Here is a 15,284-nt window from a genome sequence, read left to right on the forward strand (position 1 = left end):
GAAAGGTTTAATGGACGCTGGCGTAGCTTTTGTACCTGTTGATCCAGTTCCGAACTCGCTTCTAAGGGGAAGCAAAGCCAGGCAACCTTAGGCAACATGGTGGGGAAATCCGGAGAGAGCACGCCGTCTCTCGCCGGACGTCGCCTCGAATCACGCGATGAGAGCATGTTCACCACAATTCAGAGGCAATCAAGCCATCAACCGCAGAAAAATGAGCTTCCTGCAGCACCTGAATCCAGCAGAGTGCTCTCTTCAGGCCCTTGATGCCTGAGATGGTGGAGCGATTCTCCAAGACAGCACAAACCAGCGACATCAACCACCTCGTGATTGGTGGAGGCGATTCTCGCGCGCTTGGCAGCCAGGCAACATCTCCACACACGCTGCCTATCCAAATCGGACTGTGGAAGAGCTCGATAGTTCGGAGCTCCTTGCGGTGTGAGAGTGCAGAGTTCCCACCTGGCAAGACAAAGATTGGGCGGTTGTCTAGTATGGCCACACGTTCGTTAACGAGCTCCATCACCTAGCGGCTGGAAGTATCAAAGCCTCAAGGCAGAGTACGATTGTGCTCTTCACCGAACTCAACAAAAGAGGATCTTGGATGGTTGGGTTAATTACGCTTGGTCCAAATGGTTAAGGAACCCTACCTGGGGACTTATGGATGCCCGGGTCTGGAGAGAAGCTCAATAATGATACAAACTGCTTTATAAGCTGCCTGGTAGTTAAGTTAGCCACATCTCAATGCATGGTAAGATGTCCGACCTGAAGGATAGTTAATGCCAAATTTCCAAACCTCAAGCCAGCCTTCCCCGTCAGTTGAACTTCGAGATATCGTCAACCAGAGAAACTTTGTTGGCATCATCGATTCTCTCTGATTTTGCAAAGCCACAACAATCGTAATGGCACTCTCACTGCTATAGGCAATAACCACATCCTCAGGACAGACGGAATAATACATGCCATGTACTCTCTACTGCACAGACAGAGAGAGAGAGACACAGAGAGAGATCGCATACACGAGGTAGGTACTGTGGGTAGCGAAAATCGCTGATTCTGCGTGTTTCCCAACAAGAGAATCGCCTCTCAAATGCTTCAATTCGAGAAACTGGAGATCTAATCGTTTAGGAAATAATACGAAGTCCACCGCCGCCATCCATATTCACAAATCCGTGATGGATACACTGCATAAGGCATCCCTCCAACCCCAGACAGAATTTGTAGACACAGGGCTGATTTCACATCCTCTGACGGGAAAGCCATACTACCAGAAATGTGAGCTCCGCCGCACAGGCAGGCAAGAGGGGTGGATTCAAAATTTTTTATGGACAAAAACGTGAGGAGAACGGAATCGTGCACGGGTCGCTCGCCACTGAAAGCCACTTCATGACCGAGGACGTGGTCTCCAGTGTGGTTCACAATTCATACCCCAAGATCTCACATTTTGGATTCAAGGTCTTAAAAAATCATAATCTGGACTGTGAGGAGAGCCCTTGAAACCCCAGAAGACTATTTTCCGCCCTTGTGCATCCTTGTACCGATATTTGAAGTAATAATACCCCTTATGAAATTCGCCCCAGATGACCTTCAGCGCTTGAATTGCTCCCGGGATGTAGCACATTATCAAGCGTCGTTGCGAGTAGGTCCACGCGGAGCAAAGGCAGTCCAGATACTATTCGCAACAGAGAGTTCCGGCGTCGGACGTTCTGATGTCCCTCTATACGATTTAGTGATCCCTGCGGTGGATAAAGTTGATCACCGCAGAGAGGGGATGGAGCTACGGAGTCCTAGATGAAATGGATATTGACTTAGAAAGACACCATTGAACTGAGCGATAATAGTCAGCGAACCAGCTGAAAGGCGATGAAGCGGCATCAGCAGCGAGCGGGCATATTCCGCGATTGTGATGAGATCCTTTCAACGTCGGAAAAAAAGGGGGCACACGGTGATACTGTGACAAGAACCATGTCGTATGACTTTGGGAAAAAGGGTCCCAAGGCGGGATAGGCAGACAACAGGCCTGATACATCCCCTTTTGCTAACCACCACGCGTTGCATCAACGAGGATACCAACATGATGTACGGAGTCCATATGGAGCACTCCGTAACTATACCCCTGAAAAAAGCAGCAAAGCTCGGAGTTTTGGAAACTATCAACGCTTCCCCTCAGCCCTTGTCAAAACACCAGATTCACTAAGGATATTCCTCTTCATCCGGGGTATTTAGCCCGGCACCACGGCCAGGAACGACGGCAGCCGTCAGCTCGCCCGCATCTCCACCGGCGATGCCTCATCAATCTCCCCCAAATCCCGTCGCCCTGGTACTCGGAGCGTAGCAACGCTTCCCCGGCGCTAGAATAGACGCCGTCTGCGGGGCCCAGCAGTGAACCGACTTGGCCGCGTGACCTCCCGGAACAGGGCCAATCAGACAGGTTCCTGGCCGGGCGATTCTTCAGGGCCCCAAACCCCTGAAAGTGGCTTTTCGATGGCGCCGACGGTGGAATTCTAAACCAGCTGCCTCGGAGGAAATTCCTAAATCGAACAGCGAGACCGTGTATTCCCATATTCCAGACCAGCTGCGTATTGTTCTAGCCTTGCTCCACTGATAGTCGCCTGTTCCCGGTGTCTGGAAAGAGGCGAATGTGGGCACCTCTAACATCAAAACAAGCACAGCTGATCAACAATCTTCTTCTGTCCCTGCACCAATCTGGTTACGGAGGCAAACACTTGCTGGGAAAATGCTCCGTAGAGCCAGCGCACCGTCCTGGCGTTGCTGCATGATTGAAGGTAGTTAGGCTTGGTTGGTACTGTACATACTTGCCACCGTACCCAGCCGCTTCTTGAAACCCAGCGATATATTTCCTCCTTTCAGCCTTCAATGCTTAGCTGACCGCCGTTCGCCAAAAATGGATGTTCGAGATCTTTCATCCAAAGCTCAAGATCGTCCAACCTAGTGAAATACCAATACGCATACAAAGCATTTCAAGGCCTCCCGCCATTCACTTTATTTTCGTGCCTGAACGGGAGCTTCGTGTTAGGCGGCGACTCACCCCACGAGCGAGCCTTGTTGTTGTTGGGAGCTAGTAACTCACCATCCAAGACCGGCGCTTCGAATATCATGACCGCCCCAGAGTAAAGGTTTAACAGTTCAGGAACAAACCACTAACACCACCATCCCTCTTGAGAGGGAACCGAACATCTTCCAAACAACATATCCCTGCTCCCGCGGCTTTGAGCCTCCAACTTAAGAAAACAAGCGTGGACGCGAAATCACCAATGTCAGCTAAATTGGGTGACGCGGAGTTTGGCATGGTTAGTTCAACAGGCAGAGCGGGGAGTGTGACGACACCCTCATTTCCTCCAGAATTGTGCATTCATACACGCCCACTCTGAACTTAGATGCCCAGCACTACTCCAGGTAGTGTGCATAGAAGTGAAAATACGAAATGGCAAGGCTCTCCAGCCAAGCTTCGGTTTCGAATTCGAGCTCGAGTACGAAAGCGTAAGAGCACTTTAAAAAATTGACTTGTGATGCACTCCTTATGGCGTGTACATCTCAAGGATGTGCAAACATGTGTTCAGTGTGCGCGCAATTCAGCGAGCAGTCTGGTTTCACACACTACAAAAATCTCCACCCGACCCTCCTTCCAAATTGTAGAGATATTAATAAATTTCGGTGGTGTACAAGGTTAGAGACAATCAGACCAAAACTAAAGCCCAGGATCAATTTCACAACAATAGGGCAACTTGCGCGGAATCACGGATCAACTGGCATCCCAAGTTGAATATTAGACAATGTAAATTTATGCGACGGACATGAGCTCTTCAGTAAAGAATGCGTTCATATCAGCGGATTATATAGATTTCGACCATAAACGGGTCTTCAAAGCGTGGCATCCATTGGGTTGTGATAGGGGATAAATGGAGATGGGTGTATTCCGTATACTCCTTACCTAAGTAAAGAAAAACCCTGAGAATCAATGCCAAATCGCAGGAAGCTGTCGTACCTTGCTGACATGTCACCTTGCAAATCCACACGGATGGAGATCAAAGTCGATTTGCCTTTGAGCATTCCCCAGCCGGCCCATGCACACATCGTGTAGGTTCCGACCCAACCATATTCTGTAAACGCCCTTGGGCAATCAAGTTTTTGACACGTCTTATTTTATTGTTCTCCCTCTTTTGTTCTCCCTTAAAACTGGCACGTAGATACTCCGTAATGGTACGGAGTACCAGTGTCACATTCCACGAAGTCGCGTCACGAATAAACAGCAGAAGTGGGGGGAATGGGATTTCGCCAAAGAACCGATCTGAAATTCTGTGCTGTGTCACAGCTCCTCATTCGACATTCATGGGATGACGACGAAAATTGGCCCTCCTGCATTGGGTCACGTGAGTGAATCGGTATGCGAGTCATCCCTCATCCGTGCCCAAAACAGTCCTGGCCGGACTTTGATAGCCGCGATCGCGATCGATAATCCATAGCTTGGACCCCTTTGCCGGTCTAAGCTTCAAAATGAGCGTTGTGGTGGCCCGTGGGGAAAGTCGAGGGACCAAGCTATCGGGTTTGCTGTACTCCGCATACCATTTCCCATCGACTGTCGATCCCCATCGAAATCAGACGCGTAGCTTCCGATCTGTCATGCCAGTTTGATCCCAGGCCCACAGCCTTTGATGGGGAATCAAAACAACAGAATAAAGGAATCATCGTTTGGGGTTGTAATCAAGCATGAATGGGGAATCAATGAGGAAGCCATCAAAACCGCATCAAGGCAAACGCGCTTGCGCCGCGCGAAAAAGGCTCATTCCTAGGTTTCTCAAGTCCAATTTCACAACTTAATTTTCAAAACCATGGTATATATAAATAGCACGCTTTGGCTACAAGGGGACGGGAGCAGCAAACATATGTATCCCAACTGGGGGAGAACATGACCAAGCCGCGAACCCACTTGTCTTGGTTCCAGCCCTACATGAACTTAATTTGGGTTTTCGCAAAGACATACAAAGCTCGAGCAAACCCTGTGGAGATATCTTCTTTTGGAAGCAAACAAGCATGCCACCTGCGCCGCTCACACCAGATCCGCCGGTGAGATTCTCCCCTCAGTCTTTGTGCGACAAATTTCTCCAACGGCGTCCCTTTTTTTAATCTGAAAAATAAAAAGGAGGGAGTGCTATTCCTGTGGCGCAGAAAGATAAATGATCCAAAAGCGGCATCATGACAAACAAAGAAAACCAGAAAAGCGATCACTCCAACGGCTTGGATCCAATGAAACCAGCCTTTGGCATGTCGCAATTTTGGACGTATGTCCTACGTTTGTCAGGTTATGTATAGATGTCTAGACAGTCTGGTACGATCTGGTAAAACGTAAAAACAGAATCTTGAAATACACACGATCTCAACCGCGGTTTTTTGGCTTGTTCCATTTTATGAAACGCTCGTCCCGGGGTCCAAGGACGAGCAAGGGCCGACAAAGGGAACCCTAGCAATGGGAATGTGAAGTGGCAAGCAGCATGAAATTGCAGCATAGTAACATTGTTTTCTGCAATTGGGTTTTTCCTCAAAAAACCTACTTTTTTTTCCCCCAAACACCTCTTGACTCTTGCATTTGCGAAGGAGATTCGTGCGATGGTTTGAATCGCACAAAATTGTCGGATGGAAAGGGAATGGGGTTGACCAGATTGAACGTGGGCTCTTGTTCTATGAGATTAAAACATTTCCTGGCCCCCTCAAGACCTGTGATGCGGAAGCATGCGAGCCGTGGCTGCTGCCTTTTCCTTCTGGGCCTCCACAAAAGAGAGTCTGGGGAAGTTTAAGCTCGTGCGTGCTGTTCGCCACAATACCCCGTTTCTAGATGCAGATGGGGGCAAACCGGAGTTCATGTGATTTGGGAGAGGAGAAGAGAGTTGCGGCTAAGCTAACTACAAAAAATAAGCGCGATCCTCGGCTTCAACGCTTATCAGCTTGACAGTCTCGGTCCTCCTGTCTCGACCGGGTGGAGGCTGAGCTTTGCTGGCAATGTTGTGTAAACCGAGAATTCCCTCGGTGCATGCTCAGCAATTAAGGAGTTAAAGGGGGAAAAAAGAGAGGAGCCCATGGATACGTGTTTGCGTTTCACAACCTCGACGACTGCCAGCCTGTCACGACAAACAAAAAAATTGGGACAGGCTGTAGCTAACTAGTTTGCAATCGAAAAATCGAATGTCACAAACGAAGTAGGACTTTCTTTGCTCCTGACGATGACATATAGGGATGAGTTGTTCAAAAGAAAAGAAATGCAAAAAAAGTCTGATATCCTCGTGACTCTCCCAAGTTGTGCGGGATACCGTGGCCTGCCAGACTGAAAAAACCACCTTCCCCCTTGTCTTGCCTGTGATATCCTTTCTCCTGCCAGGGGCCCCTGTCGCCCACAACGGCTATTTGTGTCATCACTGACGGTCCTAGTAAGGCCACCCGAGCCAGCACTTTAACCGTCTCGCCGGCGACGATTCAATCACGTGGGAAACCCCAGGCAGTCAGCCTTACTGCCCAGCAATAGGCTCGCGATGCAATAATTGAGTAGGGCAGAAAGATAACCGGAAGAAAAGCCACCCACTCAGCAGCAAGCTGATGACCACGGGGAATAACCTAGTTTACATACATCCGGAGAGGTTGACCGCTCCTCTGCTTTCCCAGCGATTCCTCAAAGTCGATCGTAATATCCAAGCTCAAATCTCAATTTCACGGCATGGTCTGGCCGCGAGTTCTGAATTCTACGGAGCACATATCCTTTTCTTCCCCCCCCCCCCCCCCCTCCTCTTTCGATGAGTTTTCAGCTGTAGAAATTCTTTGCGTAACATGATCTGGCAACGCATGACATAGTTGGGCTCCCATAAAGACAGCCTCAGAAACCAGAATACCTGAAATGAAGGCAAAATTTGGTTTTTGGGGGGGGGGGGGGGGGGGGGAGGAGACGGGATTACCGGAATGAAACGCCTCGTGGCAAGCACCGACGGTTTGTCTCCGCACTTTATTTTGTCGAAAGCTTAAGGTAGTGTGTCAGGCGCGGGAGGGGGTGAATCCGATAGTTTGGCGAGGGATGTCGACAGCGACTTTTCTCCACATGTCTTGGAATCTGAAGGAGTGTTGTAGGTCGGGTAACTTATCGCTTTCATCCGAGACTCGTGATCAAAAAGGATGGGATTGACGTTAGGAGACAAGCATCGCTAGCAGTCAGTTAACAAACCTCGTCAACGATGTACTTCCGGGCAGGGAGGACTCGTAAAGCAAAAGAACAAGGAGGGAGAGATGATATGCGCGTCAACCGTCAGCCGCTCCCATCATCCAAGCTTAGAAGTTGCCCTGCCGGCAACATGATTTCTCCGTTTGCCAGTTAATCCAGCATGATCTTCCATCTGAATGTTCTCCTGCAGAACGTCACGCACGCAGGCTTGATGTATACTGGGCGAAAAGGGCCAGGACGGATCCCCCCGAACTTCCATGCCAACCGTAGTCCGCAGTGAAGCTGGCCTTGTCCGTTGATCCCCTTGACTAATGTGCAAGGAGTACTGCGATAGGAAGTCAAGTCTGCCAACGCAGCGGTCAGCAGTTAATGCGCGTGCTATAAAATGGAAATATTTCACAATGTGGACAGAGATTGCATTATTATCCTTTTTCGCGGATGCGAACCCCCGTTGTAGTTATTTTTCCTTTTTTTTTTTTTTTTTTTTTCCTCCCTTGTGTCCCCTCCATTAACTATCCAGTTACTATTTATTATCGATTGAAAATCGCCTAAGGGCAAAAAGAGGTCTAGGATATATATATGTATTGATACGTCGCGATCCCGGTCCACCTATCGAAGTGGCCCATTGCGTCGGGTATTGAAAGAGATGAGTTGTACAGAGATACGTTTGTATGTAGTGCACCGCTCTGCGGACGCCATCACACGGACAATGTCGTCGGCAACCTGGATAGAGGAAAGAAGCCGATGCGGGATTCTTGGGAGGACTGTAACTATTCCAGAGTTACGCAAAGATGTAATAGGTAGCTGATGGATGGGGAGAGGTATCCTTGGCCCATAACCCGATCCCAGGTATCTGTCACAACTTCCCCGGACAAAATGACGACGAAAGGTGCCTTTTTTTTGGAATCAACGAAGCTCGTACGGGGAGTACTGTTACTTCAGCGAAGTGACTAACTATACTTCTGTCTCCATCCATACATGCACGTTGTCATGGGTTGAAATTTATTATCACCTGCGCCTTTGATGAGGCGAAAGAAGCGATGCAGAACAATTCGCTGTTCGCCGAAAAAAGAGCCCTCGTGGCCTTGACCTACAATTGCTCATGCTAAGCGCGCACAACTCCTTGCCGCGTGTCATCATTCGTTGCTTCCTTTCCCCAGATTCTAACCAACAGTTTTCGGTCCTTCGACATCGCGTAAAACTAGTTTGAGCGATACTAGTCGGCCTGTTCAAAACGCGGAGTACGGAGTACATTTGTAGGTGGAAAAGAAAGACGAACTAATACCTTTTTTTTTGACAGTAAAGGGCAAATAAACCTCTTCCGCCCTCACCGTCTCTTCTCAAGGCCCGTTTCCTCGGTCAAGTCCCGTGAAGTTTGTGATTGATTTTGCCTAGCCTACCACTAACCAACTCCTTCCCACAAAACCGGCTACTCGTTTCATCAAGCAACGCGGTTGAAGGAATAGCAAAGCTATACGGAGTACTCTGTATTACTTTTAATTCCGTCGGGATTGCTTTCCTCCTTTTTTTTTTTTTTTTTTTCTTCGGCAGAAAATGGATCCCGTGTTTATTTTGCATAACCTTGATCCGCCCACCGCGTAACCCAGCGCAGTGGGATCCGGAACGGGACCGGAGTCGAGCTCGTGGGCTCCACACACACCCCCATCGTCGAACTCACTTCAAGACCAAAGGGCTCGGGGAAGTCAGGAAGCAAATGATTTACGAGAACTTTCCGGGAAGGCGGTCTTGCGAAAGATGTGCTTGAATTTGAAGGTCCAAGGGTATGGCGGAAAAACGAAGATGGGCTGTTCAGGCGTGACCAGTCGAAAATAAGTCGTGGCGTTTTTTTTTTTAATGCGCTGCTGTTTTCTCAGCCGTAAACGGAGCAACGACCGATCACTTCTAATGGCATCTGATAGCTATGTACGGAGTACTTCTGGCCTCCTTTTTTTTTTTTGGAGGGGGCTGTGTCAAAAAAAAAAAAAATATATGTCGGGGACGCTTTGACGGGTTTCGGAGCCCGTCTTCGCCCTTGCTTGGTTAATTTTTTTTTTTTCCCATGGTTGCTGTGAGTATAGTTGCATTTCCCGATAAAAAAAAAATTCTTCAGTAGAATGATTAGTTGCGGAGCTTCTCTCCGCCCGCCACAGTCGGCGACCTCATGGGCTGTGTCTTTGCCGCCAGGAGGGTCACGGGGTCAGGCGCGGTTTACACAGACGTTCTCCCGTAATCTTATGTAACCTCACTACGGAGTACGTGCTGCACCTCGGGTGGATGGGGGAACGTACATCCGCACACACACACATCAACAGAAGACGCAGACACATCCCAAAGGAGCTCCGGATGGCCCCAGGGACGCACAGCAATAATACAAAGAGTAGCCGAAACCAGCAGGTGGAGACAAGCATGCGACGAAGATGCACATCGAAAAAAAAAAAAAAAAGGAACTGTCAGATATTGCCCTGAAACGACCAGAGCGGCATGACAGTCGGTCGAGGGGCCAAATCGGATCTCTCATGCAAGAGCATGTGTGTGATCTGAGGCTCAGGTCCCGTCATCCAGCACAAAGGGGTCAATTCCTCCGTAAAGAGGACAACCGAAAAAGAAAAGAAAAAAAGAAAACCAAGAGGTCTGACGCGGATTGCAGTGGAAAGATGCATAAAAAATAAATAAAAATAAAAAATAAAAATAAACAAGGCGGGATTTACAAAAAAAAAAAAAAAAAGGGTAAAATAAAATAAAACCAGCAAGCATCTGTTGACAAATTGAGCTGGGGACTTTTGCGGAGGGCGGGTTGTTGATAGGTGGTTTTTGACTGATGAGCTGTCACAGATGGATCAAGTGACCGCCCTCCTGAGAGGAAAATCATAATAGGGCAGATCTGAGCCAGAAGGACCGTCATTGTCCGGCTCACACTTTCCGGCAGCCGGTGAAAATGCGAGTGAACCTGTGGGCTGTTCTCGAGGAATTATTCGATTAGACTGAAAAAGGAATTGCTTGCTTTTGATTGTTATTTTTTTTTTTTTTTTTTTAATTTTAATTTTTTTTTCTTGGTGGTTCGAATTTCACTCCTTTTTCTACTTTGGGAGGTGAAACTGTAAGCAGGATCCGAAGGAAGGCGGGAAGGTACTTAATATTTGCCAGGTATGCTCGAATGCTGCAGGTGGATGTTCAATACATTTTAGGATAATGTACAGAGCATGTTGTGTTGATGACCTGGCCGATCGGCCTGTTTGGTGGAATTCTAAATTTCTTTGTGACAATTAATTCTGCTTCCCTCTTTTTTCCCGTCGTCGAGGACTCTTGCAGAGGCGCCTGGACATCATTACTCTGACACTGGATGAATCCGGAAGTTGATGTTTCTGATTGGCCTCGGGGGGGCTGGGCCAACCCCACAATGGCTCTGCGACCTGCCTGAACTCAGCAGCATCATCGCCATCATCATAGAGTAAATTAAGGTTGTGATCGTTTGCGTTAGTCGAGTGTCTCGCTCGGTACTTCCTCCAATTCACTCACCCTGAATGTACCCATGTGAGTACCCCGTAAGATATACAGGTCCTGACGTTACGCGTTCGACGCATCGTGGTAAATATTACAGCGCACAACGCCAATCAGAATGCTGCCCAATTCTAGCAAGGGAATGACCGGAGTGCGGTGAGCCCTTGTAGGTATCGATGTACACGCTGGAGTACGTTCTCGGTACGGTGAGATTCCCCCGCGAACCCGCCATGGGCTTTTCTTCCCCCCCCGGTGAACGTGACCACGGCTCCAGATCCATTGGATGCTAGAGTTCGCATTTGTATCAGTTATGCATGGCGATGCTGACAGCTGTGTCGGCAGTTGTCATATATGTGTCAGGCAAGTGGAGTGGAGGGAGGAACGGAGGTGCCAACTCTGTTTTGCGCAGCGCATGGCAGAAGGGTGAACATCGTCCACTTGTGTGTAGGAAGTGTAGTTATGTAACTAACTCCGGATTACGGAGTACATTGATACATGGCAATCCCAACAGGTACATGGCGGACAGGGAAGAGAAAGTTGCATTACAATACGGTCAGTACCAGGTTACGGAGCCCGGCGGTAATGAAACCATCCACACTTCTCTAGTTGCAATCCCCGCCGCCCAGTGGCCATCCTTAGATATGTATTTTTCCCCCCATGGTCCAGGGCCGTAAAGTGACTTTTTTAAACTCAAGCCCTGCTTTTTCCTGTTGGCACTGACTGTCGGTACGGCATGTTCTCGGTCTTGTCCAGGGCTGCTCCACCATCACGCCCGCCCCCCTCCCCCCGTCACTCTTACCACAACAATAAAACAGAGCCCGCCATAGAAAAAAATAGGACCCTCCCGGCCCTGCGGAACAAAACCACACTGTCTCCCCAACTCTCTTTCCCTTGTTCAACCTTTCCATCCTTCTGCTACCTTGCCTCTTTTTCTCCCTTCTCACTTCCTAATACTTACCTCACACTACCCTCCACCAAACGTTCCAAAGGATCTCGTTCTTTGTCGCCTTCCCTTATATAAACCGCCCCAATTCCCCCCAAGCATTCTCACCCACCACCCCGGACGACCCACCCCCAGGGGGCAAAAGATAGAAACGCCAGTCAAGTTATCACATTCCGATCTCCGGTTAAAAGGAAAGGCTCTGGGCGTCGATTCTGTGCGGACCGGACCGGCGCACAGAGAAGTACTCTCTGCGACATACACCCTACGCGGAAGCGTCAGGATCTAGAGGAATTGGGAACCTACAGCGGGAAGAGCGGTGAATCAAGGAAGAAAAGAACGGAACTGAAGTGCATTGGGCTTAGTGAAAGGGGCGTGGACAGCTTGGAGACCCGGAGACAACACGGAGGAACACAGAAAGGGAATTCCGTTTGGCTAGGATGCCGTCGAAGCTAAGCACGCCGGTCCTGACGGTGGACCCGGCGAAGATACACGAGGTTGATACGAGGAGTGCAGAGTCTCTTCATGGAATGTGGATGGGTAAGTATATCTCGCTATTTCGCTTTGGGTGAATATAAATGTTTTTGGAGTTCATGCGGCGGAAACTGTGCGACGGCAAGGTGCTGACTCGAAGTCTTGCAGTGTTCTCCCGGTGCGCAGACTATATGGAAGAAGGCAGACGGCTAGAAAACCTGAGCTGGAGATTGTGGAACCTAGAGACATTTTGCACATCTCCGCCGACAAGGTTTCAGAAGCGCAGGATAGACAGATTGCGCCGCGAATCCAAGGATATCCCTGAACTATCGACAAGCGTGGACTCGGCCGCCTCCGATGAAGCTGAGCGGATTGAAAGCCAAATCAAGTCGCCACCCAAGGACATGGACATCAAACCCAGGATCCTTGGAGTGGACCCGATGCTGAGCATGAGCCGCGGCAGAGAGCGACACATCACCTCAATAGGCTTGGAAAAGATGGTATACAAGATCAAGGAGAAAAAGTCCCTGGAGCCCATCGCTGCTTTACCCACATCTTCGCCACAGGAACAACAATCCCAGCAACAATCGTTGGACATCACGCCACGCGCCGCGTCCCCTACCCCAACCCCCAAAGTACGGAACGCTTGGGAATCAGTCAAACCCCATCATTCTACGGATTCTTGCTCGACAGTCGCGCTCGAAGCAAACGATAGTGAAGCCAGCCGGACTCCAGCCTCAGATACAAGCGTCTCATCAGCAGGTATCGTCAACTCTTCGAGCGTCGTCCGAGGATTCTCCCCATCCCATATCTCTTCATCTTATCGATCCAAGACTCAGCTTAATACTGGACTCGTTGCTCCTAAGCCGATGACCGCGATTAAACCTTCTCCTTTGAAGAAGAAGGGCATGTTCACGCTCGGCGGTTCATCTGGTGACGACGAGAGCTCATTCGAAGACCGAATGGCGATCAAACCTCAGAGAAGCTCACTGACCGATGGTTTGCACAAATCCACACTTTCCCAGCAGATGCAAACCGATCTTAAGGCCGCGCCTCCTTCAGACGCAGCGAAATCCACCAAGGAGAGCACAGATGACGAGGCAGCCATTGAAACCGATGATGAAGACATCCCTGAGAGCGCAATCGACGATGATTCTGACTGGGAGGATTCTGTCACCGAAAGCGGCCGATCAAGCCTTGACGAAAAGGAGCTCTTCCAGCGAGTCGATTCTCGACCAAATCTAGTCTCACGTCCCTCGTTGCTAACGATGATGATGCACCAACCCCAACAGACTTTAGTGTCGGGAAAAGGTCGAAACCATAACTCGCGATCTACCCCTGCCCTTCAGCGATCTCGGTTGGCTTCACCAAACCACCAATCCTCGGATGAAGATGACGACGAGAACACCCTGACCATGAGAGGACCCGAAGTCCCTCGCTCCAAGCCAATTGTCGTCAAATCTGTACCGATGCACTCGATAGCCCATTCGCCACGCACTACGCGACGAAACATGCTTGCTACGGAACTCACAGAGTCATTAAGGCGACACCTACTTTGGGAACGCCAGCAAAAGACGGCGCCAGCCGCTGCTGCCTTCAAACGGCGGCACACAGCTCACGATATGGCTAATCTACAAGAGTATCCTGGTCCGAAACCTTCGACGGAGGAACAGCAACAACCACAGCGACAGCCTCCTCAAGCGGTACACTCATCGGTCCAGCAGGTGAAGGATAAGGAAACCTCGAAGAACAATTCGTGGAATCACTACTTCGACTACGGCCCTTGGGAATACCATGTCAAAGGCTGGTAGAGTGGTCCGTGTTTTGATTTTCGAGCTGTGCCTTCTGCCTTTTCCACATTCTCAGTGATACCCCGCCGGTTGACATCGACCGTGTACAGATAATCTTACGAGTTCTTCTTTTTCCTCCTCGATACCCTTAGTCGCCTGATTCCTATCTCTATGACACCAACAATTGCGATCATCCTGCATCCGAATGCCTTATTTTCTGTGTTCACCGTCCAATGTTTATTCTAATTTTACGACCTGTTGTGTGTTTATTATTGCATGGCCGGGAGCGAGATTTTTTCGTTCATGTGACATTCTTACAAAAGATTTTACCTTCAAGAGGAGTTCACCCCAAAATTGAAAAAAAAAAAGGAAAAAAGAAAAAAAAGAAAAAAAGAAAAAGAAAAGAAAAGAAAAGGGCAAATGAACCCTCTCATTCCACTGGACCTGCAGTTGAACACCCAGCTTAATTTCTTTTTTTCTTTTTTTTAATCCACATCTACAATGCTTCTTGTACAAGCTTTAATTTATTTTCTTTTTTTGAATGTAGATATATTCCAAGGGTGGGGTTTCTATTACTATCTCATGGTGTTTGTTTCTTTTTCTTTAGCCAACGGCCTGCGGGATTCATGGACACGGGATCAGATACATATGGACGGGATTGTACAGATCTGAAGAGGCACGCGCCTGAATCGATATATATATATATATATTTTTTTTTGTTCAAATTAATTATTATTGATTATTTGACTCTTTTCCCATCCTCCTTAAATCTTCTTCTCGTGTCTCGCTTGTCGGCGAACCCGGTCTTGTCCTGGCGTCTCCGTGAATTCAGCCCGGGTATGAACATCTTGATCCTGCCTGCTTGCGTGGTGAGATGGACAGTTTACAGAGCGTTGAGACCTGGAAGTTTTCCGCGGTTATCATTCCGCTCTTAGGAGCCGTGATGTCTCCTTTTTCTTTTTCTTCCTTCTTTCAAGGTTGTTGTCCACGGTTGGTGGAACAGTACTACATTGCACATACATAAATACGGGCAAGCAGCTTGAGTCATTTCAGCTGTTATGCACATATGTTCGTTGACATCTGTTCGGAATAGATGCAGGGAAGAGCACGAAAAAAACAATAAAATAAAATAAAATAAAATAAAAATAAAAGGGTTCAGGTTCTTATTCACATGGACCCTGGCTTTTGTTGTCTTTGAGGCCATCAGTGAAGAAAATTCCCCATCCAAGCTCTTCGTATTGTTTTCGTCACTATTTTTGGATTTGCGGCAGATCCGATGGGCTGCGGCCGTTGGGGGTCGCTGTTTTTTCAGCTCACGTCCCCGTCAGGGACAAGGGTCCATGGGATAAAGGCCAACTCCCACATTCAT

At 48.7% G+C, this 15,284-nt stretch overlaps 2 protein-coding genes across 2 annotated transcripts; one reads left to right on the plus strand and one right to left on the minus strand.

Moving 5' to 3' along the window:
- Window positions 1–169: 169 nt before the first annotated feature.
- On the minus strand, window positions 170–517 carry D8B26_001892 (uncharacterized protein; the record flags this gene model as incomplete). Its single annotated transcript, XM_066123663.1, has 1 exon — window positions 170–517. The coding sequence occupies one exon, from the start codon at window positions 515–517 to the stop codon at window positions 170–172; it is 348 nt and encodes a 115-aa protein (XP_065979738.1).
- Window positions 518–11,577: 11,060 nt separating this feature from the next.
- D8B26_001893 (uncharacterized protein) lies at window positions 11,578–14,610 on the plus strand. The gene is made up of 2 exons (XM_003065852.2): window positions 11,578–12,191; window positions 12,294–14,610. Exons 1-2 carry the CDS (start codon window positions 12,092–12,094, stop codon window positions 13,934–13,936), a joined length of 1,743 nt encoding a protein of 580 aa, XP_003065898.2. The 5' UTR covers window positions 11,578–12,091; the 3' UTR covers window positions 13,937–14,610.
- The last annotated feature ends 674 nt before the right edge of the window (window positions 14,611–15,284 follow it).

The sequence above is a fragment of the Coccidioides posadasii genome, chromosome 1, assembly GCF_018416015.2.
Source record: "Coccidioides posadasii str. Silveira chromosome 1, complete sequence".
Lineage (NCBI taxonomy): Eukaryota > Fungi > Ascomycota > Eurotiomycetes > Onygenales > Onygenaceae > Coccidioides > Coccidioides posadasii.